This window comes from Lipotes vexillifer, unplaced genomic scaffold (assembly GCF_000442215.2).
Source record: "Lipotes vexillifer unplaced genomic scaffold, Lipotes_vexillifer_v1.1 scaffold1201, whole genome shotgun sequence".
In the NCBI taxonomy this organism is placed as follows: Eukaryota; Metazoa; Chordata; class Mammalia; order Artiodactyla; family Lipotidae; genus Lipotes; species Lipotes vexillifer.
The window spans coordinates 1730324-1756990 of NW_006783542.1; the positions used below are offsets into that span (position 1 = coordinate 1730324).

The 26667-nt window shown below is 48.6% G+C and overlaps 1 protein-coding gene across 1 annotated transcript in view; it reads left to right on the forward strand.

Annotated features, from left to right (window-relative positions):
- IPO9 (importin 9) overlaps positions 1-26361 on the forward strand; it is a 45877-nt gene extending 19516 nt beyond the window's left edge. Inside the window, exons 5-24 of the mRNA XM_007456146.1 lie at positions 1748-1836; positions 2803-2889; positions 3390-3509; positions 3622-3722; positions 3908-3966; positions 4565-4716; positions 5397-5495; positions 6378-6484; positions 6851-6990; positions 9233-9392; positions 19309-19535; positions 21610-21758; positions 22214-22342; positions 22948-23223; positions 23333-23499; positions 24016-24149; positions 25107-25229; positions 25569-25673; positions 25832-25908; positions 26251-26361. Of these exons, the coding sequence (XP_007456208.1) occupies positions 1748-1836; positions 2803-2889; positions 3390-3509; positions 3622-3722; positions 3908-3966; positions 4565-4716; positions 5397-5495; positions 6378-6484; positions 6851-6990; positions 9233-9392; positions 19309-19535; positions 21610-21758; positions 22214-22342; positions 22948-23223; positions 23333-23499; positions 24016-24149; positions 25107-25229; positions 25569-25673; positions 25832-25908; positions 26251-26361 (2612 nt within the window). The remainder of the gene's footprint in view (positions 1-1747; positions 1837-2802; positions 2890-3389; positions 3510-3621; positions 3723-3907; positions 3967-4564; positions 4717-5396; positions 5496-6377; positions 6485-6850; positions 6991-9232; positions 9393-19308; positions 19536-21609; positions 21759-22213; positions 22343-22947; positions 23224-23332; positions 23500-24015; positions 24150-25106; positions 25230-25568; positions 25674-25831; positions 25909-26250) is intronic.
- The last annotated feature ends 306 nt before the right edge of the window (positions 26362-26667 follow it).

Here is a 26667-nt window from a genome sequence, read left to right on the forward strand (position 1 = left end):
GGAATGCCGTTACAACCTTTTCTGAGTGTCAGTCAGTTTACTGAACTTGGCATTTGGTCCCAATTTTACTAGTCCATCTAATATTGATAGTAGATAATACTAGTTCCATGTCCAGAAGCAAATCACCCCTCTCCTTTTGTTTCAAACCCCCTCTTCCCGTGCCCCAGCTGCCTTTTTGCACCACGCGGTGTATTTTTATTGATTACATGTGACGGGTGCCCAGGGCATAGAGCTGATCTACTGAAAGGGTCAAATGCTCCTTGCTCAGATGTTCCCTGCCCCGCTTATCGCCCTTGTTTCTCTTGTACAGCGTATTATTCAGGTGACTTCTACCCCTCTCCATGGAATGAGCCTTCTAGGATTCTTTACTTACAAGCTCATGATGCCAAAATATCAATTAACAGACCTAGTTTATACTAAGGAAAGGAAGCCTATTCCCTTCCAGTCTTCCAACACAAAGTTCAGCTTCTTTTTTACAAACCTGGAGAAAAGAATAGTTGTACGTTTGTATATACAGTTGGCTTTTGCTCAAGAGCCCTTGTTGTGCTTGACTAAGGAAATCATTGCTCAGTGAGATGACCTTTCTATCAGCCTCAAGGAAAGAGCTAGAGGAAGTGTGTGTGCTTTTGCAGGTGGGTCGCTGCCAGCCTCCACTCCCAAATAGCTGCTCCACACACCTTCACGTGAGGCTGGGCCGCGCTCCGGCAGCTGCAGCCCGTGTGCGTGCGGGGAGCAGGGCACCGGTGTGGGGGCAGGAGCCCGGCAGCAGAGCGGGTCTGACTCTCGTCAGGGCTGTTGAAGGTGCTGTCCCAGTCTCTCGAATGTAATAAGGCTTCCCATTACGTAATACTTAGCTGTTTCTCAATGCAGCTAAGGCTGATGGGTGAAGGAAATGCAGATACAGCCGCCAGGCTTGAAATGAGTGATCCGTGAGCCTCAGCTTTGTCTTCGCTCTCGAAGAGCCTTGGAGACTGATGTCGCTGGCATCCCATGCTTTCTCTGACCTGATGAGTGACTTCAGAAAACTTACGTTGGACTTAAGCTTGTAAAGTGTTGATAAATTGAGGCTATCAAGAGTGATCATGAGAGTAATGAATGTGGTTGGTTAAGCAGCAGATAAATGAGAGGACACTGGGACTCGAGGGCTTGTATTCCACGCTCAGCGACACAGTCCAGAGCCCTGCTTGCTGTCTCGGTGCCTTGTGAGGTTTTGGAAGCGAAGGGAAAGCTAGGACCCACATTGCCTCGCCTCCCTCAAGTCTCACTCCGCGGCCAGGGTGCTCTTCACCCGCCTTCACGGGGTATAAACCCCCTTGTCTTCCTCTGAGCAGTGGCCTGACCTCTAGGTCAGTAGACATCGTCCCCATCTGCAGGGTGGAGCTCGAGCCAGGTAAGTCTGCACAGACTTTACCGTGTGCGTCAGAAGAGCTTCTTGGGCAGGGTATTGAAAGTGGAACAAAGGTGCACCTGGATGGTGACAGTGGGCACAAACTAGATTAATTCCGAATTTTCCTAAGGCAACCTCACGAGGATTTTTACACAGTTCCGTTGCTTGCAGGTTTTCTTTCCTACTCTCGGGTATTGTCCTTTGTCTCTGCGCTCCCTTTCCCTTCTAACCAATAACTGCCACTGCTTCCGTGCGCCAGGCTAAGTGTCCCACCCGGCGTCTTCCCCAGTGTGCCGCCTACAAGCAGCTCGGCAGTCTTCACACGGAGTGTCTTTGTAAAGCGGCCTTTCTTCTCTGTAGAGTTCACTCGAGAAGTCACAGACACCCAGATGCCGCTCGTTGCTCCTGTCATTCTCCCAGAGATGTACAAGATCTTCACCATGGCCGAGGTACGAGTCTCAGCTGTGCCGTCCGGCAGGCGGAACTACTCGGGCTCTGGCCGGCCGCCCCCGCTCGGGGCGCCCGCTGTGTTGGCTGCCGGTGCCCAGACCTGAAGACAAGAACTGACAGAGGCTGAGCTGGGATGATACTTGGGTCTTCGCTTGTACCTGCGAGGGCGAGCCTGTGATGCGAGCGTGAAGCAGCTGCAGTCTGCCCTCACACCGCAGCCCGCCACCTTGGCGCTGACACCTTGGTGCTGCCGCCTTGGCACTGCCGCCTTGGTGCCGCCGCCTTGGCGCCGACGCCTTGGCGCCGCCGCCTTGGTGCCGACGCCTTGGCGCTGCCGCCTTGGTGCCGACGCCTTGGCGCTGCCGCCTTGGTGCCGACGCCTTGGCGCTGCCGCCTTGGTGCCGACGCCTTGCTGCTGCTGCCTTGGTGCTGATGCCTTGGCGCTGACGCCTTGCTGCTGCCGCCTTGCTGCTGCCATCTTGGTGCTGCCTTGGCCTCTCACGGGGCAGCCCACCCGAGCATGCTCGCCTCAGCCGCGTACTGGGAAACGATTCTATCCCTGCGCTGTGCCCCATAAGCCCTTACTTTACTCTGTATGCGTTTGGTTAACCTCCCTACTCCTCTCCGGCCCCAGCCAAGGGCTGTGTTTTGAAAGAAATACGTTGACCGTGTTGGGATTTCAGGTTGTACCCGACTTCATGTTTTTGTCAGATTAACCCACAGAGGCCTATATGTAAGGCTGATTCTAATAAGTTCTAACGTCGTGCTGCCTTCCGTTCTCTGGATTACAGAAGAAGTCTGTCTCCTGGACATGAGTGATTGACATTTCCTGTCTCTGTAGGGGACCCAGTCCCATGTCAGGATTGAGTAGTCACAGTTTAATCATACACACGCGCGCGCGCGCATGCACGCACGCACGAACGCACACCCGCCAGTCTCATGGCTGCACTGTAACTTGTTTCCAGGTGTATGGTATTCGAACCCGTTCCCGAGCCGTGGAGATTTTTACCACTTGTGCCCATATGATCTGTAACATGGAGGAGCTGGAGAAGGTGAGTGAGCCTTGAGGTTGGTAATGGACGGCCTGCCTAGAGGTCTTCAGCACAGCAGTGCCAGGACGGACACTCACCGTGTTGTGGATGCAGTGAACGTCCTGGTTAAGTTCCTCACATGCGTGTAGCTTAGTTTCCTCTCGTCTGAGCCTTGTTTTTTCTAACGCCTCCTCCATCTTTTTCACGCTAGTCGTCACCCAGAACTTCTCTGCTCTTTTCTCTCCCATGTGGAGCCAGACCAGCTGAAAAATACCAGCCCCTGGGATTGAGAAGCTGGTCTTACGTGATAGCTTTGAAGAAGCTCCTGGCAGGGAGCTGCCAGTGTTGGATAAGGACACAGCAGACCTAGGGGCCACCTCCAGGGACCTTGGGGCCATGCCCTTCTGATGGAGGCCCGAGCCCGAAGGGGTCTGGAGGCAGCGCGGGTCTCGGTGTTTGGTGCACGCACTGAGCCACTGATTCCGGCTACGTCCAGTACTGACTTTGGTTTCTGCCGCCAGGGTGCCGCCAAAGTCCTGATCTTCCCTGTGGTGCAGCAGTTCACAGAGGCCTTCGTCCAGGCCCTCCAGATACCAGACGGCCCCACGTCTGACAGCGGGTTTAAGATGGAAGTCCTGAAGGTAAACATTTACTGCGATGGAGATGCTGGGGGTTTGAAGAGTGCTCTGAAATCAGTGATTTTTCTCCCATGTCACCTGTAACTCTTGGGGTTTTTTCTCTTTAACTTCTCAGGCAGTGACAGCCCTGGTGAAAAACTTCCCAAAGCACATGGTGTCCTCCATGCAGCAAATTCTGCCTATTGTTTGGAACACCCTAACTGAAAGTGCAGCTTTATATCCTTTCCAGAAGGTTGAAGGGACCTGCCACCCCCTTAGTTGGGAATCTAGCCTTGGGTTTTAACGTTCATGTGGTTCCGCTTTCTTAAAACGTCTGCTCCTAGTGTTGGAGTGCACAGCATTCCCCTGTAGAGTATGTCTAAAGCAGGCTGCGCATTCTGTTTCTTTACTCTGCATTGCACTTATGTGAGGACGGAAGTAAATGACACAGAGGAAGTAGAAGATGCTGTGGATTCTGATGGTATGTGGCGTGTCTCATCTCAGCAAGCGTACCACCTAGTGGGAAGGGGAGCCAGGGAAAGGCAGAACAGAGGCAGGGACTTAGAGGCTTCACGCTCTCAAGAGAGTGTTCTCACCGACTTTCCTCGAAGTGTATTAGATGTGGGGAAATGAGAAGTTGAAAATCATTGATCTGTTCCTCATAGGCATTTGCGTAAGTCTCGTGAAATTGTAGAATTTCTGAGTGGAAAATATGTTCAGTGTTTCTGATTCTTTTTTTGGGGGGGGGGAGGGGGATGTGCCTTGCTGCACGGCTTTTGGGATCTTAGTTCCCTGACCAGGGACTGAACCCACGCCTTCAGCAGTGAAAGCGCTGAGTCCTAACCACTGGACCACCAGGGGATTCCCTGATTCTTTTACCTGAAAAACCAAAGAGTACTTAATAGCCTCCAGTTCCTTTCTTTGACTCCTCAGCCCCTTCTTCCATTCCCTGGAGAATAATAATTAGCAAGTGCTTTAACTGTTCATCAACTTACAGAGATGATGTAATTCCTTTCCAGCGTCTGTGCTTTCCTTTGGCTTTCTTGTCATTCAAAGCTTCTCTTGTGTGTTTCCTGTAGGTGAAGTCCTGGGCTTTGAAAATCTCGTCTTTAGCATTTTTGAATTTGTCCATGCTCTCCTAGAAAATAGCAAGTTCAAAAGCACTGTCAAGAAGGCCTTGCCTGAGTTGATTTACTATCTCATCCTATACATGCAGATCACCGAGGAGCAGGTAACAACGTATGGGAGACAGTGACCGGCTTGCATTCAGAGAGTGCAGCCTGCATGTGGGGTCTAAGTCAGGCGACCAGCTGATTCTGAAGAATAGACACCTGAGGAGTAACTTCATGGGAGGTTCTAGAAAGCTTTGATGTCATTATGTTGCCGAATCCCTGGGTGTTGGGGTTTTATCAACTCCTGTACTAGGTAATTGGGCTTTCAGAGTACTAATACTTTTACATCTATAGGACCGCCAACCAAAGGCCCAGATGTCCAGAAGAGCCTACCTTTCTCTATAAATAGTGAGATATAATAGAGTTCAGATCATTAGCCTGGTTGGTGAACGCTTAGACCAAAAAAGAGCATTAAAAAATATGATAATGCCTGTCTCGTGTGAACAACACAAGGATGGACATGGTTTTCCATTAAATACCCGTCAGACCTACTAGACTCGGCAAGCTGACGTATTTGGGGGTAACAGCCAACTACAGTAGGAGGGGCCAGCAGTCAGCCACCTTCTGCAGCGGCCTTTGCTGCTCAGCTTGTTAAAGGGTTCGCTTCTCTGCATCAAAAGAATAGCATTCTGTTCAAGATGAAAGCAAGAGGCTGAACCATTCCAGTGTGTGGATGAAAAAAGGGAATATACGGAGCAGATGGGAGCCTCAGGGAGACCTGACGTCCTCGTCCTTTCAGATCAAAGTGTGGACAGCCAACCCCCAGCAGTTTGTGGAGGATGAAGATGATGACACCTTCTCCTATACTGTCAGGATCGCAGCCCAAGACTTGTTGCTGGTAAGAGGGCCACCTTGACACTTCAGCCAGATGGTCCTGAGCCGTTCCTCTTCTTTCTAGATCTCTAACCCAAGCTGAGCAGTGTTGTTGGGTGACTTTGTCGTAGACTTTTGGGGGATAAGAAGAGCATCTCGAGTGACGTCTGAGAGTCCGGAGTTCCAAAGTCACTGCTCCCGGTTCTGATTTACGTGTAGATATTAGGTGTAAGAATTGTGCAGAGGATAGTGTTCTAATGAGTAAGGTGCTTGAACCGGGAACTTCTCAGTTTAGGTAACTCTTCAGCAAGAAGCTGTAGCACAGACTAGAGGCTGGCAAGTTAAAAAGCTTAGATTGCTGAGAGGCTGGGCACCCGGATGGCCGCTCATGCTTCCTTGGCGCCGGCTGGAGCACAGCACTGTCCCTAGGCGGAGAGTCTACAAAGAAGCTGCCGCCTGCCGCCTGTCAGGTGCGAGGCTTGTTCTCATTGTCTCAGTGTTGGCGAGCACTCCTTGTTACCCTGCGGTGTTTCTAAGGCACCTAGGAAAGACCACACCAAGTTTCAGCTAGTAGATTAGCCTTGTATTTCCACAGTCAGGCTCCCAGAGAATAAATATCTTGTCCCCTGCCATCCAAAGCTGAATCTCTCATTGACCACTTAGGCTCTGCTGAATGTAGCCAAAGGGAGCTTCGGCTACATTTTGTGAGCTTCACAGTGCTTGGGCCCTGCGGAAATGTGGATACTACTTTAACGTAGAGACCTTAATACAATTAGGGGCTGTATTTTGGATGTACCTAATTGGGCTCAGCCGTGCGTATGTGAAGGCGTTGGAACCATTCAGCGTGCAGTGAAGCTTGCAGTTCAATTTGCACAGAAACATTTGTTAGCGCCTCTCCTCCCACCAGGCTGTGGCCACTGATTTCCAGAATGAGAGCGCAGCAGCCCTGGCCGCCGCAGCAACTCGGCATTTACAGGAAGCTGAGCACACCAAGAATGGCGGCACCGGACATTGGTGAGAGTGGGCGGCGGGTGTCCCACTGAGGGACGTGCTCTGGGCATCAGGTCGGAGGCAGGCGCGTCCTTGCTTTGCGTTATCTGTTTTAAAGCAGTTCTTCCCCTCCTTAAAACAGCTGGCTAAGATGCTTTTACCCCATTTCAAAAAGGTTTGAAAGGAAGGACTTTCGCTTTGTCTTTAATTAGAAAAACCTGTTATTATTAAATTACACTGTTTTCAGTTAAAGGTTTAGATCAGAAGAGCAGCTCAATGCACTTTGGGGTCAGGCTGTGCTGAAACGCCCTTTCCTGAGTTGGCTTCCCTCAAGCGTCTGTCGCTTTGACCGCGGGTGTGTGTGACCAGGCTGTGGTGTCCCTTTGGCAGGTGGAAGATCCATGAGGCGTGCATGTTGGCCCTCGGCTCGGTGAAGTCCATCGTCACCGACAGCGTGAAGAGTGGCAGGATCCCCTTCGACATGCATGGCTTCCTGACCAATGTCGTCCTCGCGGACCTCAACCTCTCAGGTAGGTTTCAGCACCGTGCTCAGTCCCACCATCAGCTCAGTTCTGTTCACAGGCAGGTAAACCTCGGGGTGACCATTCTTCTTCCACCCTAAAGCTTGAGCTCGTCTGAACCTCTGAACTGCCCAGAGACCTTGACTCAAGCTTCACCAACTGAGAGACTAGGATTGCCTCGTTCATAGTTCTTCATGCTGTTCTCTCACACTGTTCTCCCAATCAGCGCTCAAGTCCCGGATGTTTTCTGGCGGCTGAATAGAGTGCAGATTTGGCTGCTCTGCCTTGAGAACTCTGGTGCAAGCTCTGTCGTTGCAAAGTCCCCACGCCCTCAGGCAGCCTGTGTGTGGTTCATCCTTTCTGTGTGCTGCTTGTCAGTTTTCTCAAGCTCTTCTGTCTACGTGATTATAGTGTCCGTTCCCATGTCCACGTTCGCTACTAGCCTGAAAAAGTAGCCTCGACTACATGAGCCCGACTTCTCAGCAGCGCAGGGCAGCGGCTGAGAGGCGGCGTTGTCTCTGTGTGACGATCTCCGTGCCTCGTTCTCACCCTCAGAGCCCCCAGTGCTGTCTCTGCTTCCTCCTTGAGTACTTAAGTCGTGGGACCCCTGCGTCGTCGATGCCATGTCAGTCCACTCACTGCTTCCTCTCCATAGGATGCCCTCTGGGTAGCTTAAGCCATTGGAAAATGTTCTCCACCTCTCCTTAGGCCAGCTGTTATAGGGCATCTCAGGCCTGAGTCACAGAATTAAAATGGTTGAGCATCCAGAGCTCAGGACCCACTGAGCACGTTCCTATTTATTCTGCATTTACCACATGCTGCATTATGTTGTGGTTGACAAATATGTTTTCTTTCTCCGACTAGAATGTAAGATATTTGAGTACAAGCCATGTCTAATATATCCTTTTGCCCCACAGTGCCTGGCACCTAATGGATATAGTGTAATCACGTGTTGAATGACAGTGTTGGAATTTCTCAAACTCACCAGCATATTTTTTTGTAGAACTTGCCCTAGCAAAGCTTTTCTGTACAAGCCATTCTCAAACTTTTTGGTCTCAGGACCCCTTTACACTTTAAAAAATTATCAGTGATCCCAAGGAGATTTTTTTGTGAGTCACATGTAGCAGTATTTAACATATTGGAAATTAAAACTGAGAAGCTTTCAAAATATAAGACATGCAAGCATATGTTCCATTAGCTGTCAGGGCCATGGTGTCACACATCAGTAACCTCTGGAAAGTTCCACCGTATACTCGAGAAGGAATGAGAATGAAAAAAGACAAATAATGTCTTGGTATTGCTATGAAAACAGTTTTAACTTTTGGGACTTCCAGGCGTTCCTGGATGGTACTCTCCATTTTATGAGTTAGTATGTAATTATTTGGCACCGTTTGTTAGCTTCTGTTGAATAGGTCCCATCAACTAAATGTTTATTGTACAGATAACTAAGTTAAGCCCTATGACAACTGAATAAGTATAGTCTCTGTCCTCAAGCATCTTATAATAGGCAAGGGGTAGTAATCCTTACACCAGTGCCTAGAATATCAAAACATACATTTGTATCATGTTAGAAAGCTAAAGACATGGGCTTAAAGTGGCAGAGATAGTTAGGATTACTTCAGCCCAAGAGATCGGTTAGATAATGCAAGGAGAGGTGAGTGTGTTGGCTTATAAACGAAGCACAGAAATGGCAAAGTAAGATGTTGACTTCCTAGGGAGGGGTGTGTGCCTGAGTTTGGACGGCACAAAGGGAAATGAGAGGTAATGCTAGAGTCACTGATCTGAGGGGACCTTGAATGCCGTGCGAATTTAGATGGGCTTTATTTGGTAGACTCTGGAATTTGCTGACATTTTAAATAAAAGCATGACAGAGCTATAATTTACAGTATTCCAATAGTGGTCCAAGAGTAGGAAAAAACCGGCAGTGGAGAAGACATCTAGAGGACTGACTAGCAGTGCGGTAAGGGGTGGTGAGAGCTGTGGTGGGAACAAGGGTGGGGGGCTTTGTAGTCTAGGAATATTCAAAATGTACTTTGCAAATAGTGAAAGGTGAAACTAGGGAAATGATTCTGTGCCATAGGTCATACGTTTGCTTTTATCTTTCAAGATCATGCTTTTTCTCTCCATTACGTTAGGTATGTTAGGTGGTATCCAGTTACTGCAACAAACTGAGGAATAGTGGTGGGGAGGAGGGTGGGCAGTAGCAGAAACTTGTATTGTCCAGCCTCTAACTGCTCTCTCTTCCTCCCAGTGTCTCCTTTCCTCTTGGGCCGGGCCCTTTGGGCTGCCAGTCGGTTCACTGTTGCTATGTCCCCTGAATTGATCCAGCAGTTTCTTCAGGCAACAGTTAGTGGTCTTCATGAGACACAGCCCCCATCAGTTCGAATTTCTGCAGTGAGAGCCATCTGGGGGTGAGTACGCCACCTTAGGACAACGGAAACTGTTTTAAGAGGAAGTTGCTCAGGGTAGAAGTCCCAAACAGCAGTTGTCCAGTGGATTATGTTACTTGGAAATTTCTGAAGGTCTCCTGCAGAATGGATGTTGGAAGGACAGGGAAAGAAACCATACCAGAAACATGGCTTCTGTGAGTCCCGGATACATCCTGTTTCCTTTTACTCCTCGTTCCTTTTCAATTCACTCCAGCTCTGGAATCATCTAGACCAACTCCCTGTCTTACAGAGAAGCAGAACCTGAGGCTCCGAGAGATAACTAACTTGCCTAGGGTCGCACAGCAGCGGGTCATAGAAGCAGGCTTAGCATCATGTGGTTGATTGATTGCCTCTGTATTGGAAACCAAATTTGTGATAATGTAGCCTGGAAACACTGCTTGTTTTTCCCAATTTTACCTCTCTTTCTCACAGCTAATGTACTAGTGGCTCTATTAGTCCTTTATTTATATTCCTTCTCAGACCACAGGGAGTATTGATGTTTTCAGGAGTATTTTCAAGTCCAAACTTACAGAGTCTCAGTTGAATCCTAAGAATTGCTTGAAACCCTAAAAACGCAGAGTTCACCTTCCACCTGCCTGCGCCACCTCCTTACCTTTTGAAGCAGAGATTGAGGTGCTGGCATTACTATATGTCTTTAGAAGGCATTGCTGGGGGCGGGGGGAGCGGGGGGGCGTGTCGGCAAGATGTCTGAATAAGATGTCCCTCGCTCTTATCCCTCCCACAACAACAATTTGGCATCTGTCCAAGCGAGGAGGTTGTCAAACTCAGTGCCATCTGAGCACAAGGAGAGCTGTCTTGAGAAGACAAGCCCACATCCCAGCCACTGACTTGCCGACCATAGTCCCGGCTACAGCCCCATTTGGCTTTGGTTCTGTCATCGGCACTGTACACCAAGGGACCCAGGGGGAATCTCACCCTGTATGTCTGTATGTCAGATAATAGAAACACAGACCTCAGTCCCAGCTGTGGATCTTGACGTGGCCCAGGACCTCCTGGAGAACACTGACTGAGACAGTTACCCACAGATGAGAGAGCCTTTGTCGAAGTCCAAAGCCCAGTGGAGAAGTTCTAGCACACCACTGGAGCAAAAAAATCCAAGATTGGACACTTGGAAGAGGTCAGTCAGTAAAGCCCGGAGGAGGTGACTGCTGCTTCAGATGTGCAGGCAGCAGTGCAAGACATAAAGGATCGTGAAAAACCAAGGAAGCATGATATCACAAAAGAAACACAATAATGTTCCAATAACCAGCCCCTAAGGCGTGGAGATCTGTGATTTATCTGATAAAGAATTTCAACACAGCCATTTTAAGGAGCTCAGTGAGCTACAAGAAAACACAGAAAGACAGTTCCATGAAATCAGAAAAACAACTCACAGATGAAACGAGAAGTTCAGCAAAGAGAGAAATCACAAAAAAGAAAGAAAGAAATTCTGGAGCTGAAGGATACAGAGAATGAAATGGAAAACGCAGTAGAGAGCATCAGTAGCAGAATGGATCAGGCAGAAGAAAAAGCCTGTGAAATAGAAGGCGGAACCTTCAAAATTATCCAGTCAGAGGAGGATAGAGAATAAAGAATGAAAAAGAAGGAAGAAAATGTGAACTATGGGATATCTTTAGGAGAAGCAGTCTACAAATTATTAGAGTCCCAGGAGAAGAGAGGGAGAAGGGGCAAAAAGCTTTTTAAAGAAATAATGTCTGAGAACTTTCCAAATCTGAGGAGAGATTTGTACCTCCTACTTATAAAGCTAATATATCACCCCCCAAATTTCAATCCAGGGTGATCTTCTCCAAGACAAAATGTAGTAAAAACTATCTAAAATCAAAGACAAAGAGGGAATTTTCAAAGCAGCAAAAAGAGGAAAAAACTCTTCTCTCATACAAGGGAACTCCCATAAGGCTAGCAACAGATTTCTCAGCAGAAACTTTGCCGGCCAGGAGGCGGTGGGGTGATATATTCTAGGTGCTGAAAGAAAAAACTGCCAACCAAGAGTGCTTTAGCTAGGAAGGTTGTCCTTCAGAACTGAAGACAAGATAAAGACTTTCCCAGACAACAAAGCTGAAGGGGTTCTTCACCACTAGACCTGCCTTACAAGAAATGCCAAGAGGAGTTCTTCAAGCTGAAATGAAAGGATGCTAATTAATAGTGTGAACGTACATAACGCACTGGTACAGGTAAGTATGTAATCGATTTGGAATACTCTGATACTGTAATATGGTGGTGTGTTAACTACCTAACTCTAGTATAAAGGTTAAAGGATGAAAGTGTTAAAAATAACTAGCTAAATACTTTATGATTATTATTACGAATACACAGTGTAAAAGGAGTTAAATCGTGACATCAGAAACATTAAAGGAAGGGAATAAAGGGGTAGAATTTTTGTATGCAGTCAAAGTTAAGTTGTCAGTGTGAAATAGACTATCATATCTATAAAATGTCTTACGGTAGCCACAAAGCAAAAATCTGATAGACGCACAAAAGAGAAAGAGAAAGGAGTCAAAGCATTCCACCACGGAGGATCACCATTCAGGAAGGAAGACAGCCAGAGAGAAAGGTCGGGGGAACAGGGGACTACAGGAGAGCCAGAAAACAGTTAATAAAATGGGCTTACTTATCAAAACTTACTTTAAATGGATTAAATTCTCCAATTAAAAGTCAAAGTAGGGGCTTCCCTGGTGGCGCAGTGGTTGAGAGTCCGCCTGCCGATGCAGGGGATACGGGTTCGTGCCCCGGTCTGGGAGGATCCCACATGCCGTGGAGCGGCTGGGCCCGTGAGCCATGGCCGTTGAGCCTGCTCGTCCGGAGCCTGTGCTCCACAATGGGAGAGGCCGCAGCAGTGAGAGGCCCACATACGGCAAAAAAAAAAAAAAAAAGTCAAAGTAGCTGAATGGATTGAAAAAGAAGACCCAACTATATGCTGCCTAAAAGAGACTCTAGGTTTTAGTACACACATAGGCGCAAAGTAAAGGGATGGAAAAAGATATTCCGTGTAAGTAGAGACCAAAAGAGAGTGAGGGTGTCTATACTTTTATCAAAGTAGACTTTAATTTGAAAGCTGTAACAAGAAACAAAGGTCATTATATGATAAGGGGGTTAATTCATCAGGAAGATACAACAATTATAAATATACGTGCACCTGCCATCAGAGCACGTAAATATATTAAGCAAATATCAATATCTGAGAGCAGAAATAGACAACAGTACAATAATAGCAGGAGATTTATACCCCACCCTCAACAATGGATATGCTTATCCAAACAGAAAATCAGTAGGGAAACATTGGACTTAAACTATACTTTCAACCAAATGGACCCAACAGACATACAGAACATTCCATCCAACAGCAGCAGAACATACATCCTTCCCAAGCATGCATGGAGCATTCTCCAGGATAAGTCATGAAGCAGGTTTTAGTGAATTTAAGATTAAAATAATACCAAGTATCTCTTCTGATCACATTGAGATGAAACTAGAAATCAATTACAGTAGGAAAACTGGAAAAATCACAAATATATGGAAATTAAACAACACACTTCTAAACAACTCGTGGATCAAAGAACTCAAAAGAGAGATCTAAGAATATTCTGAGGGACTTCCCTGGGGGCGCAGCGGTTAAGAATCTGCCTGCCAATGCAGGGGACACGGGTTCGAGCCCTGGTCTGGGAAGATCCCACAAGCTGCAGAGCACCTAGGCCTGTGAGCCACAACTACTGAACCTGTGCTCTAGAGCCCGCGTGCCACAACTACTGAAGCCTGTGCGCCTAGAGCCTGTGCTCCACAACAAGAGAAGCCACCGCAATGAGAAGCCCACACACTGCAATGAAGAGTAGCCCCCACTCACCGCAACTAGAGAAAGGCCACGCGCAGCAATGAAGACCCAATGCAGCCAAAAATAAATGAATAAATGATAAATTAATTTTTAAAAAATAATAAAGATATTCTAAAACACACGAAAATGGAAAATACAAATACCAAAACTTATGGGATGTAGCAAAAGGAGTTTTAAGAAGGAATTTTATAGATAAAAACACCTACATTAAGAAAAAAGAAAGATCTCAAACAACCTAACTTTATACCTCAGGAATTAGAGAACAAACTAAGCCCAAAGGTGGCAGTAGGAAGATGAGAGCAGCAATAAATAAAACAAAGAGCAGAAAAATATTAGAAAGATTTAGTGAGACTAAGAGCTGGTATTTTGAAAAGATAAACAAAATTGACAGACTTTAGCTAGACTAAAAAGAAGAGAGAGAAGACTCAAGTACAGAATCAGAAATGAAAGGGGAGACTTTACAACTGATAACACAGAAAGACAAAGGTTCATAAGAGACGACTGTGAACAGGTGTATACCAACAAATTGGATAACCTAAAAGAAATGCATAAATTCCTAGAAACATACAGCCTAACAAAACTGAATCATAAAGAAATTGAAAATCTGAACAGACCAATAACTAACAAGGAGAGTGAGTCAGTAATCAAAAACCTCCCATAAGAGAAAAGCCCAGGACCAGATGGTTTCACTGGTAAGTTCTACAAACATTTAAAGAATTAATACCATTCCTTCTCAAACTCTTTCCAAAAAATTGAAGAGGAGGGAACATTTCCAAACTCGTTTTACTAGACCGGCATTTCCTGATAACAAAGCCATACAAGGACACTACAGGAAAAGAAAACGACAGGCCAGTATGCCTGATGAATATAGATGCAGAGATTCTCAACACAGTACTAGCAAACTGAATTCAACAACGCAGTAAAAGGATCACAAACCACGATCAAGTGGGATCTATCCCTGGGATGCAAGGATGGTTCAACATACCATAAATCGATAAATGTCATACACCAATTAATAGAATGAGAAATAAAAAATCACATGAATATCTTAATAGATGCAGAAAAAGCATTTGACAAAATTCAGTACTCATTCATGACAAAAACTTTGAAAAAAGTGTATAGAAGGAACACATCCCAACACAACAAAGGCCATATATGACAACACCCTCAGCTAACATCATATTCAACAGTGAAAGGCTGAAAGCTTTTTCTCTAAGATGAACGAGGTAAGGGTACCCACTCTCACCACTCCTATTCAACACAGTACTGGAAGTCCCAGCCAGAGCAATTAGAAAAGAAAAGAAGAAATAATGAACTATCACAAAGAGAAATTTAAAAATCTCCTGGGCTTCCCTGGTGGCGCAAGTGGTTGAGAGTCCGCCTGCCGATGCAGGGGATGCGGGTTCGTGCCCTGGTCCAGGAAGATCCCACATGCTGCGGAGCGGCTGGGCCTGTGAGCCATGGCTGCTGAGCCTATGCGTCCGGAGCCTGTGCTCCGCAACGGGAGAGGCCACACAGTGAGAGGCCTGCGTACTGCAAAAAGAAAAAAAAACAATCTCCTGTACAGTTGCATCAAAAACAATAAAATGCCTAAGCATAAGTTTAACCAAGATGGTGAAAGATCTATACACAGAAAACTGTAAGACATTGAGGAAAGGTTGAAGAAGACACAAATAGAAAGATGTTTCCTATTCAGGGATTGGAATAATGAATATTTTTCAGATGTCCAAACTTCCCAAAGCAATGTACAGATTCAGTGCAACCCCATCAAAATTCCAGTGGCATTTTTCATAGAAGAACAAACAATTCTAACATTTGTGTGGAATCACAAGAGACCCTGAATAGCCAAAGCAATCTTGAGAAAGAAAAACAAAGCTGGAGGCATCACACTTCCTGATTTTAAACTATATTACAAAGCTACAGTAATCAAAAGACAGTGTGGTATTGGCATAAAAACAGACACAGAGATCGGTGGAGCAGAACAGAGAGCCCAGCTATAAACCCACACTTACATGGTCAATTATTTTATGACAGAGGAGCCAAGAATATACAGTGGGGGAAGGACAGTCTCTTCAATAAATGGTGTTCGGAAAACTGGACCCTTATCTTACACCATATACTTAGGTAAACTCAAAATCAGTTAAAGACTTGAACCTAAGACCTGAAACCATAAGACTCCTGGAGGAAAACATAAAAGTTAAACTCCTTGACATTTGTCTTGGCAATGATTTTTTGTATTTGGCAACAAAAGCAAAAGTAAACAAGTGGGACTACGTCAAACTAAAAAAGCACAGAAAAGGAAACCATCATCCAAATGAAAAGGCAGCCTACTGAATGGGAGAAAATATTTGCAAACCATTTATCTGATAAGCAGTTAATATGCAAAATATATGAAAAACCCATACAACTCAATAGCAAATAATCTGATTTTAAAAAATGGCAGAGGACTTGAATAGACACTTTTTCTAAAGAAGACATACAGATAGCCAACAGGTACATGAAAGAGTGCTCAACATCACTAGTTGTCAGGAAAATGTGCCTCAAAACCACAATGAGGGCTTCCCTGGTGGCACAGTGGTTGAGAGTCCGCCTGCCGATGCAGGGGACACAGGTTCGTGCGCCGGTCCGGGAGGATTCCACACACCGTGGAGCGGCTGGGCCCGTGAGCCATGGCCGCTTAGCCTGCACGTCCGGAGCCTGTGCTCCACAGCGGGAGAGGCCACAACAGTGAGAGGCCCGCGTACCGCAAAAAAACAAAACAAAACAAAAAAAAAACAACCCAACTCATTGTAAAGGAGAGCAGGAAGGTGGTTGCCGAGGGTGGGGAACATGGAGAGATTGATGAAAGGGTACACGCTGTCGTTGGTCCGATGACCAAGGGCTGAGGATCTAACATGAGATATGGTGACTGCATCGTGTAACGGGACATAGAAATTACTGTTCTCACCCAGAAGAAGGTAAATCTGAGATGATGGACTGTGTCAGTGACCTGGATGTGGGAAATCTTTCACGCTGCGCATGTACGTCCAGTCACCGCAGTGGGCATAGCTAACCATTTTATAGGTCGGTCACGCCGGAATAAAGCTGAGAAGAATTTAAAGAAATTTCAAGTTTGTTTAAATTTTATATTACTCTTAAATAATCAGAAAAAATATGTGAAGAGAACTCTCTTTTTTTTAGTAGTTTTCAGTTCTCTGACTACATGGGCATTGGTTTTCTGGAAAGGTGTGACAGCTGTCTCTGGAAAAGTGACAAAAGCCTTGAACGTGCACAGCAAACAATGGACACTCATACCTGTTTATAAAATTTTACATCATGTGTGGAAGAGTGGACCCCAGGTTAAGAGCTTCCTGTGAAGGGGTGCTAGCTGTGCTTTCTTTCACAGCCGGGATTCTCCGTTCGGCCCTTTCCCTCTTGTTTTCCAGCCAGTTTCAGTCTGGCTTATATTCTCATCATGTCATTGAAGCGCTCATTCTCATGTCACCAGCAGCCCTTTCCTGGTCATCGTACCACCTTGGCTTTTCTTTCTTTTACCCCAGTTTTAATATATTCATTCATGTCGTAGTGTATGTATTATTGCAAACTGCCTTAAACCATTCCTGAAACAAGATATTGATTGACAGATACTTCCACTTGTGTCTCATTTCTCTAGTCATATTTATGCCAGCCTTTCTCCAGAGCTCCAAATTAATGTATGTGCTTACTGGCTATGCCAGGATGGGTATCTTACAAGCACCTGAAAACTAACACATCCACTGCTGAGCTTACTGTTTACCACCTCCAGGCCTACCCTACCTGTAGTCCGTGTTATAGTAAAAGTACAGATCTTGTACCTTTAGGTCTTATACCTAAAGGTAGAGGCCTGAGCTCCCAGAGATGCCGGCTCTCTGCCAGGGTTGGTGCCTTCGCCTCTCCTCCCTTCCTCCCTCTCCACCGTGGCTGCCCTGGCTCGTGTGCTCAGCTTCTTGTGCCTGAAAATTAAAACTCATGGCTCTGCTTGTGTGCTCTTCGAACTCTGGGTCAGGTACCCAGAAGAAAGTCGGAGTATACCGGACGGTCCGTGAGGCCACAGGATAAATATAGAGCATTTTCCTGGGATGTCGGTTTTCCCTGAAGACTGTGGGGTAGGGCAAAGAAGAGATTAGGTGTTGGGAGTAATTGGTAAAAAAAAAAAAAAAAAGCTTTGATATACACTGGATTCCAGGATAAAGTCTAACCTCCTTAGCGTGGCATAGAAGATCCCATATGATCTGGCCAGATGGTGCACTCTGTGGTCTCCCCGACTCTGTAAACCCTTAGAATGAGAAGCAGCGGGAAGAGGTAGGGCACAACTCAGTCCAGTGGAGATGGATGCAGAACCTAGTCTGACGAGGCAAGAGCTGCCCACGGCCAGATGCTGAGCCAGCTCTTAAGGAGGAGTTAGATTAGAGCATGGTGGCATTGAACATAGAAATGTTATAGATGAGATCCAGCGGTTAGGACTTGGCGCTTTCACTGCCGAAGGCCTGGGTTCGATCCCTGGTTGGGGAGCCAAGATCCCGCAAGCTGCGAGGTGTGGCTAAAAAACAAAGAATCTGAACAAATGTGAGATCTAAGCCCACAGGTTTACTAGTCACTGTGGACCTTTGAACCCAGCAGAAGATACAAATAATATGGTTGTAAGACACTTAAAAATTAAGTTAAGAAAAACCATTTATTGAGAACCTGGGGTCGGAGGGCCTTGTTTCTGCAGTAGGTTCTTTTAACATAGAGAAACAATGACTTTTTTATTGACTTTATTTATTATTTTTTTTTTTTTGGCGGTACGTGGGCCTCTCACTGTTGTGGCCTCTCCCGTTGCGGAGCACAGGCTCCGGACGTGCAGGCCCAGCGGCCATGGCCCATGGGCCTATCCGCTCCGCGGCATGTGGGATCTTCCCGGACCGGGGCACGAACCCGTGTCCCCTGCATCGGCAGGCGGACTCCCAACCACTGCACCACCAGGGAAGCCCTTTACTGTTCTGAAAATAACAAAAGTAAAGACTTAGATGATATATTTTTAATAATTATATCCCATTGGACATGGTAAGCAGCACCCAGTAAATATTTATTGATTGAATAAGAGGCGAATAAGGTATAACTACGTATAGAAAACAAACTTTTTTTAAGAAATGAAACTTCCTTTTTTAAAATCTTAAAATGTTTGTTTTATGTTGGAGTCTAGTTGATTAACAATGTTGTGTTGGTTTCAGGTGTACAGCAAAGTGATTCAGTTATACATATACATGTATCTGTTCTTTTTCAAATTCTTTTCCCATCTTGGTTATTAAAAGGGTATTGAGCAGAGTTCCCTGTGCTATACAGTAGGTCGTTGTTGGTTATCTATTTTAAATATAGCCACGTGTACATGTCAGTCCCAAACTCCCAGTCTATCCCTCCCACCCGCCCCGTAACCATAAGTTCGTACTCTTAAGTCAGTGAGTCTGTTTCTGTTTTGAAAACAAACTTTTAAACCCTGCAAATAGTGCACCAGTTTTTTGAGTATGTGTAAAATGTTTATATACATTGATCTCATCTTAGGATGCAAAAAAAACTCCAAGAAGTATAAAATTTTTATAACATGGAAGTTAAAAAATAGTCTCCTACTAAATAACAATTGTATTGGAAAAGATTTAAAAACACTGTTTGGAAAATTATGTATATATACATATATATAAAATGTGTCTTAGAAATGTGACTAAGACAGTAGTCTGAGGAATCGTAAGTCATTTGACTTAATATCTTAATAATTTGGATGTAACCATGACTGGGATTTGCTTCAAAACGAAATAGAGGGATGAAAGAAATTTTAAAGGAAATAACAAAGACCAAAGCAGAAATTAGAAAACATGGAAATGGTGGTGGTGAGAGTTCTAAAAAGAAAGCCACAGAAAGATATAAAAACTTAATGAGCTCTACAAGTAGCTTCATAAAGCTTCACGTGTAAATGCTGCAAGACATAATGCTGATTGGAAAAACCAGGAATTGAGGGGCCCGCTGGTGAGTAGCTCTTGCTTATTTCTTGCTCTCCAGTTACTGTGACCAGCTGAAAGTCTCAGAGAGCACCCACGTGCTTCAGCCCTTCCTCCCCAGCATCCTGGATGGCTTAATTCACCTGGCGGCTCAGTTCAGCTCAGAGGTCCTCAACCTGGTGATGGAGACGCTGTGCATCGTTTGTACGGTAGACCCAGAGTTCACAGCAAGCATGGAGAGCAAAGTCTGCCCCTTCACCATCGCCATCTTCCTGAAGCACAGTAACGGTATGCGCGGGGCCGGGGTGGGGGGTGGGGGATCGTGTGAGCGCTTCCCTGGGTCTGATGGTCTCAGCATTAGAAGCAGAGAATGTGACTTCGAGTTAGCGAGAGTAGGGTCGTGCTATAGATCCAGCAGCAGTAAACAGCAGAGGACCTATGCCCGTAACTCTTGCTGTCTAGTAAGAACTGGGAAGAAAGCTAACCGGCAAGACGTATAATCCAGGACTTTGACAGTAAAGTAAGGGAATTGAGCAACTAAACCAAAAGCTTCCTAAAAGAAGAGGCCTAGATCTATAACTAGAAAAGGAAAAGTGAAGGAGGTATATGCAAAGGTTTATGAATAAGGTGTTCGTTGCATGTTTTTTATAGTAGCAAAAATTTGGAAATAGTAAGAGGTTAATTAATTATATCCATAAAATGGAATGCTTTGCAGCCGTTAATAATCAAACCTCAAAGGAATTGTTAAAGCCATGAGGAAGCGCTCACCTTGTAGTAAGTGAACAGAATGTTTTCCAAAATGCGTAGAATATAACCCCAAGTTTTGGTTTTGCTTTAGAAAAGGATGTATGTGTGGATATATATATAGAAAAAATACCAGAAGAAAATGCATCAAAATGTTAAGGGTAGTTATCTCTAGGTGGTGAAATTACAGGTGTATTTTTTCCTTTAATACTTTTCTGCATTTTAAGTTTTTCTGCAGTCAGTGTGTATTAGAAATATTGAGGACATTTGTATCTGAAGAGCGAGTACTGAAGCTTGGAAGGGGGTTGGTTATGTAACGTGATGTCATACAAAACATTTTATTCAATTCGTTTTTTCGCTTAAAAATGTGTCCTAAGGAGGGTTCCACACTGCACTCTTAGATAGTCCTCGTTCTCTCCGCCCGTCACATAGTATTTATTCCATAAATATCATCATTTATTTACCCGTTCTGTTCATGGACCTCTGGGTTGTTTACAGTTTTTCTCTATTACGGTCAACGCTGCAGTGAACTTTTAACGTGTGTCTTAGTGCCCTGCACACTGCATACGTTGTCTCATGCTAGATAGAGGAGGGCATTTATATTTTTCTTACACAAAGCAGGTCGAGCTGAAGTTGCATTTCTTCACGAGCCTCTGCTTTTGGAAGGCTTTACCTTTTGCCCTCCAGTGGCTCTGGGAGTTCTTGTGCGTGGTCCTCGTTGACACGTGGGAACCTGGGAAGAGTCAGTGCTTGGGCAGTTTCTGAGACTGATGTCTTCTAAACAAAGTATCAGTGGGGAGTTTTTTTCCCCTTAAGCATTTGTTTTCATAATCAGTCCAAGTTTCACAAGAATACAGACGTTAAAGATTTGTCCCAGAAAAAGAGGCAGGTTTTGCTTTAGGAATAGCTGTTGCTGACTCGTCCCTGACTTCGTGAGGTCACACAAATGCTATCTCCCAGACAGCTAGCAGCTCTCCCTGCTTTTCAGGTTACTCAGGTGGCCCCAGTAGGTCCCGGGTCAGTGATGTGTAATCAAAGCAGAAGTTGTAAACACATGGACACCAAGGGGGGGAAACCGTGGTGGGGTGGGGATGGTGGTGTGCTGAATTGGGCGATTGGGATTGGCATGTATACACTGATGTGTATAAAATTGATGACTAATAAGAACCTGCAGGGACTTCCCTGGTGGCGCAGTGGTTGAGAGTCCGCCTGCCGATGCAGGGGACGCGGGTTCGTGCCCCGGTCCGGGAGGATCCCACATGCTGCAGAGCGGCTGGGCCCGTGAGCCATGGCCGCTGAGCCTGTGCGTCCAGAGCCTGTGCTCCGCAGCGGGGGAGGCCACAACAGTGAGAGGCCCGCGTACCGCAAAAAAAAAAAGAAAGAACCTGCAGTATAAAAAAACAAACAAACAAAAAACAACTGATACTAAACTTTCTTTGGGTTATTTGTATGGAAATATGTTAATATAAATGTTTCAGACATTACATGAAATTCCTAAAAAACAAAAATCAAAGCAGGAGTTGTTCACTTCGCTTAGGGCCAAACAACAGGCAGCATTAAGGCAGAAGCACACACACACCACCAGGCGGGGGGACTCATGTTGCCTTCTCCACTTCAGATCCTGTGGTCGCCTCGCTGGCTCAGGACATCTTCAAGGAGCTGTCCCAGATTGAAGCCTGCCAGGGCCCCATGCAGATGAGGCTGATTCCCACCCTGGTCAGCATCATGCAGGCACCAGCAGACAAGATCCCTGCGGGGCTCTGTGCGGTACGGCAGTCGTTACGGGGCCAGGGTGGGGATGAGAGAGCACGAGCGAGCCCTGCACGAGTCCCCCAAGATCCCACCCCGCTGACGCCGACCAGCAACGTGATATGTTCACGGGGTGATGTTCCTGGGCTGCTTCACCCACGAGGACAGTGGGTGGTTCTCGAGACTTTCAGAAGGGAGCTCTTGTTCCCAAGGTGCCCTCGGTGATTGGACAGTCCCGTGATGACACTGTCCCTGGCTGTCCAGTCAACCTCCGCTCCCGCCCACCCCCGTGGCTTCTCAAGTGATGAGCTGCCGCCAGGAGACTGAGAGTACCCTCTGCTGCCTTCCTCTTCCAGAAACGTGCCTTTCATTATGAGTGTCTCTGGGTTGGTGGGTGGGCTCCGCACAGTAAGGATCTTGTTGTTGGGCCCCCTCCGCCCACCCCAGAGGCAAGCCTGACTTCTCTCCTACAGACGGCCATTGACATCCTGACCACGGTCGTGCGGAACACGAAGCCCCCCCTCTCCCAGCTGCTTATCTGCCAGGCTTTCCCTGCTGTGGCCCAGTGCACCCTCCACACGGACGACAACGCCACCATGCAGGTATCTCCGTGCAGGTATCACCACGCAGGTGTCTGAGCTGCGGTGCATGTGCAGCAGGCTGAGAAGTTGGAAACCATTTCCTGCCTTTGAGATAGAAACCCCTCAAATCTGTATTTACCCAGAGGACCCAGGAAGGGTTCCGACTGCTAAAACCAAGACATTCTGTGCGTCTCAGAGGTGTGAGTGCCAGTCATCCTACTATCTGTGTCCAGGTGTTGCTGCGGCGGAAGAGATTATAGACGTACAGACTAATGAAGTCAGCAAAGGGACCAGCCTTTGGAGATCTGTAGGCAGCGTGGTTGGTGTGAGGTCTGCTTTATTCTCACAGAGACCTGCAGTCCCCCCAGTTACTGCTGTGTCTTAGCTCTGTTTTCTCAGTACCAGAGGTAGAGCTTTACGGTTGAAACTCCGTTAGCGTGTCCATTCTCCCTTTGATGAGAAGCGCGCGTTTCTGAGCTAGCCGATGCGGCACAGCAGAGACAGGGTGGTGCACACCTGTGTCTGCAACGGCGCGGCCCCAGCTCCGGCGGGATGAGCCCCCCAGACCCTGCAGACGGAGGCCTTGTGTGGCCGCGGCTGACCTAGTCCCCTCCCTTGTCTCCCAGAACGGTGGTGAGTGCCTGCGGGCCTATGTGTCAGTGACGCTGGAGCAGGTGGCCCAGTGGCATGACGAGCAGGGCCACAATGGGCTGTGGTACGTGATGCAGGTGGTGAGCCAGCTCCTGGACCCCCGCACCTCCGAGTTCACTGCCGCCTTTGTGGGCCGCCTCGTGTCCACCCTCATCTCCAAGGCGGGGCGGGAGCTGGGGGAGAACCTGGACCAGATTCTCCGCGCCATTCTCAGCAAGATGCAGCAGGCGGAGACGCTCAGCGTCATGCAGGTAGGACGGCCCCAGCCCCAGAGACGCTGGCGAGGGACCGGCCACGCTGCCCTCTGTTTCCTGCCTGGCTGCCTGAGTCCCTGAAGCAGGTGTCCTCCTGTGCCCCCAGTCCCTGATCATGGTGTTCGCCCACCTGGTGCACACCCAGCTGGAGCCCCTCCTGGAGTTCCTGTGCAGCCTCCCGGGGCCCACCGGCAAGCCTGCCCTGGAGTTCGTGATGGCCGAGTGGACCAGCCGCCAGCACCTCTTCTATGGGCAGTACGAGGGCAAAGTCAGGTGGGGCCTTGCCCTGACTCGAGCTACCCAGCTGCCCGTGCGCTCCTCTTCCCTCTGTTTCTTTCTGGCTAAACTGTATATTCAAGTAGCTGCCCTCTTGAAATTCCCAGAAGATAGTGGTCGCGGGTAGAGTGTGTGTTTTTGATCTCTGCTGGCTAGAGACCCTCCCCTGCCCGCACCTTCACCAGCCAAGTGCTGCTGGCGGCTTCCTCTTCACAAACCCAGCTGTCTGACTTTTTATCCCGGGCTCTGTCCGCGGCATCTCGTCACCCCACACTCCCTTTGGTGCAGACGTCGTCGTGCTGCTCACCCACCCCGGCTTTGTTCAAGGACAGCTCTCATCCGACCGTCCGTCCGTAGGAACACGAGATCCCCTTTTCAGACAGACTCTCTTCTGTGCCCTAATTAGTTGTGAAAGCACTGGCGCCCTCCAAGTGTCGGGACGTACCTGCCTGTCTCCTTGGGGTGCACTCCGAGGGGGCAGCTGATCGGCCCTCTCTGGCTCTTCCTCGCCAGCTCTGTGGCGCTGTGTAAGCTGCTCCAGCACGGCATCAACGCGGATGACAAGCGGCTGCAGGACATCCGCGTGAAGGGGGAGGAGATCCACAGCCTGGACGAGGGCACCCGCACCCGCTCCAAGTCGGCCAAGAGTGGGTGATGCTGCTCCCTTCACACACACGCACCGCCAGCCCCGCACCCCCCACCCCCGGGGCTCAGGGCACCTGGGCTGGGAGGCGGTTAAGACACGATTGTTAGCGATGGCTTTGATAAGAAGCGGCAGAAGACCCCAGGTGAACAGTGGAGCAGAGCGTATGGGTCCTTCTGCTGCTGCAAGGGGACAGGAGTCCCAGGTACTGGGGTCCCCAGCATCCAGCTTCATTCTGGGCCTTGGATACCCGCTTCTAGTGTCTTTGTGTCTGATTGCCTTTGGCCCATGACTCTGGTGATGTGTGGGCAGAGTGCAGAGCTGCCTTCTTTCTTTTTTTTTTTAAATTTACCATCTTAACCCTTTTTTTTTAAATTTATTTCTTCTGCATTGGGTCTTGGTTGCTGCACGCAGGCTTTCTCTGGTTGCGGGGTGCACGGGCTTCTCACTGCGGTGGCTTCTCTTGTTGCGGAGCGCAGGCTCAGTAGTTGCGGCTCGCAGGCTCTAGAGTGCAGGCTCGGTAGTTGTGGATCACAGGCTTAGTCGCTCGGCGGCATTCGGGACCCTCCCGGACCGGGGCACGAACCCGCGTCCACTGCATCGGCAGGCGGCCTCCCAGCCACTGCGCCACCAGGGAAGCCCTGGAGCTGCCTTCTTTAACTGCAGGTTTGCGCTCACCTGTGCTGTTTCTCAAACTGCAAGTCCCAGGGCCCGGAGTGCTCCACCCTGTGCAGGTCGCTGGTTTGCAGGCTTTTTTACTGGCAAAGCCTGTCTCCTTTGGTCCCTGAAATCTCTCATCTCTCCTGACTTCTAAACTCCTGTAGCGTGGCACAGAATGAAGCTATTTAATTTTCCGTCGTGCCTCAGGCTGGGCAGTGGAGAGCGCGGGTGGGGCGGGGGTGCTGCCTCGCGGGGCAGCGGCCCAGGGACGGTGGGACGTGGAGCCTCCTCCTCCTTCCAGACCCTGAGCGCTGGACCAGCGTCCCCCTGCTGGTCAAGATCCTGAAGCTGATCATCAGCGAGCTGTCCAGCGTCACGGAGGCCAACGCCGCGCGCCAGGCCGCCCCCGCAGACTGGAGCCAAGGTGTCCGCCCTCCCCGGAGGCTGAGTTGGCAGCCAGGCCCCGGGCTTGCAGATCGCTGGCCGGCTGGCGGAGTCCCCTCCGCCCAGGCTGATCTCCAGGGTCTGCCTGCAGCGCCTCGGGGGTGGCCAGGAGGCCAGTGCTTCCGGCTCCGATTGTCCCGCAGAGCCTCTCGGCCTGTTCTCTCCCCACCAGCACGCTTAGTTTTCCCAGTTGGACTTGGTGGGGAGATCTGGCCTGGTCCTCTACCGCTGGGGCCCGCGGGGCTTCTGTGTCCCGGCCGGTCTGGGTGTGGGAGGGAGACGCGTGCGCGTGCTGCAGCTGCTTCTCGGCCCCGTGCAGATGACTCCAGCGACATGTGGGACGACCAGGAGGAGGACGACGACGATGAGGAGGACGGCCTGGCAGGCCAGCTCTTGTCCGATATTCTCGCCACGAGTAAATACGGTGAGCGTCGAGGCCAGCCCTGCGCACGCCGGCACCAAGAGCGGGGCGCCCGGGGAACGTCCCTTGGGCTTGTGTACCCCTTGACCTCAGCCGTGTGGGTGCTGCCTGCCCCCCGGGGCCTGTGCGCCCTGACCCTCCCTGGCTTGGTGTCTTTCCAGAGGAGGATTACTATGAGGATGATGAGGAAGACGACCCTGATGCCCTGAAAGACCCTCTCTATCAGGTCGATCTGCAGGTGAGGGTGTCCAGAGACGGTGTCTCACCAGCAGCCGTGGCTCAGCACCATTGCGGCTGGGCCTCGTCTCGCCCGGTGGGCAGGGCTGGGGGAGGGCGGGGACTCTGCACCCAGGGGCTTCCTGCCTCTGCCCCGTGCTGGAATCCAGCTTCCTGGGGCTGTGTCGTCAAAGTCCTAGCCCTGGATCGCAAGGTGTGGTCTTGGGAAATCCCTGTGGAATTCAGTCTCTGGGTTGAACCTTCCCTAGAGCCAAGAACGGGCAAGCATCCCTCGGGGCACTGGCACTAGTGTGAAGGCCAGTGGTTCCCGCCCTCAGAGACGCCTCCCTCCTCGTTCCTCCAGGCGTACCTCACGGACTTCCTCTGCCAGTTTGCTCAGCAGCCCTGCTACGTGGTGTTCTCAGGCCACCTCAACGACCACGAAAGGCGGGTTCTGCAGACCATTGGCATCTGAAATGGTCCTCCGGCCCCAACGCACACCGTTTTGCGGCCCTCACTGGCCTCGAGATGCACTTTCTTCTCAGCCGGGAGCGGCCTCTGCAGAGTGACACTGACAGTACAGACCAGGCTCACCAGTGCCATCACCTAGGGATGCTGGAACAAAGGACATTTCCCAAAGTACCCTGAAGAAGCCCGTCTCTGGAACCTTTTTGTCCCCAGCTGTGCCCACCTCTGCTCCTAGAGTCCTCTGCTGGCCGGGCCAGAAACATAGTGCCCAGAAGGGTTTTACGTGTTCGTGGATTATTTGGCCTCGCCTGAG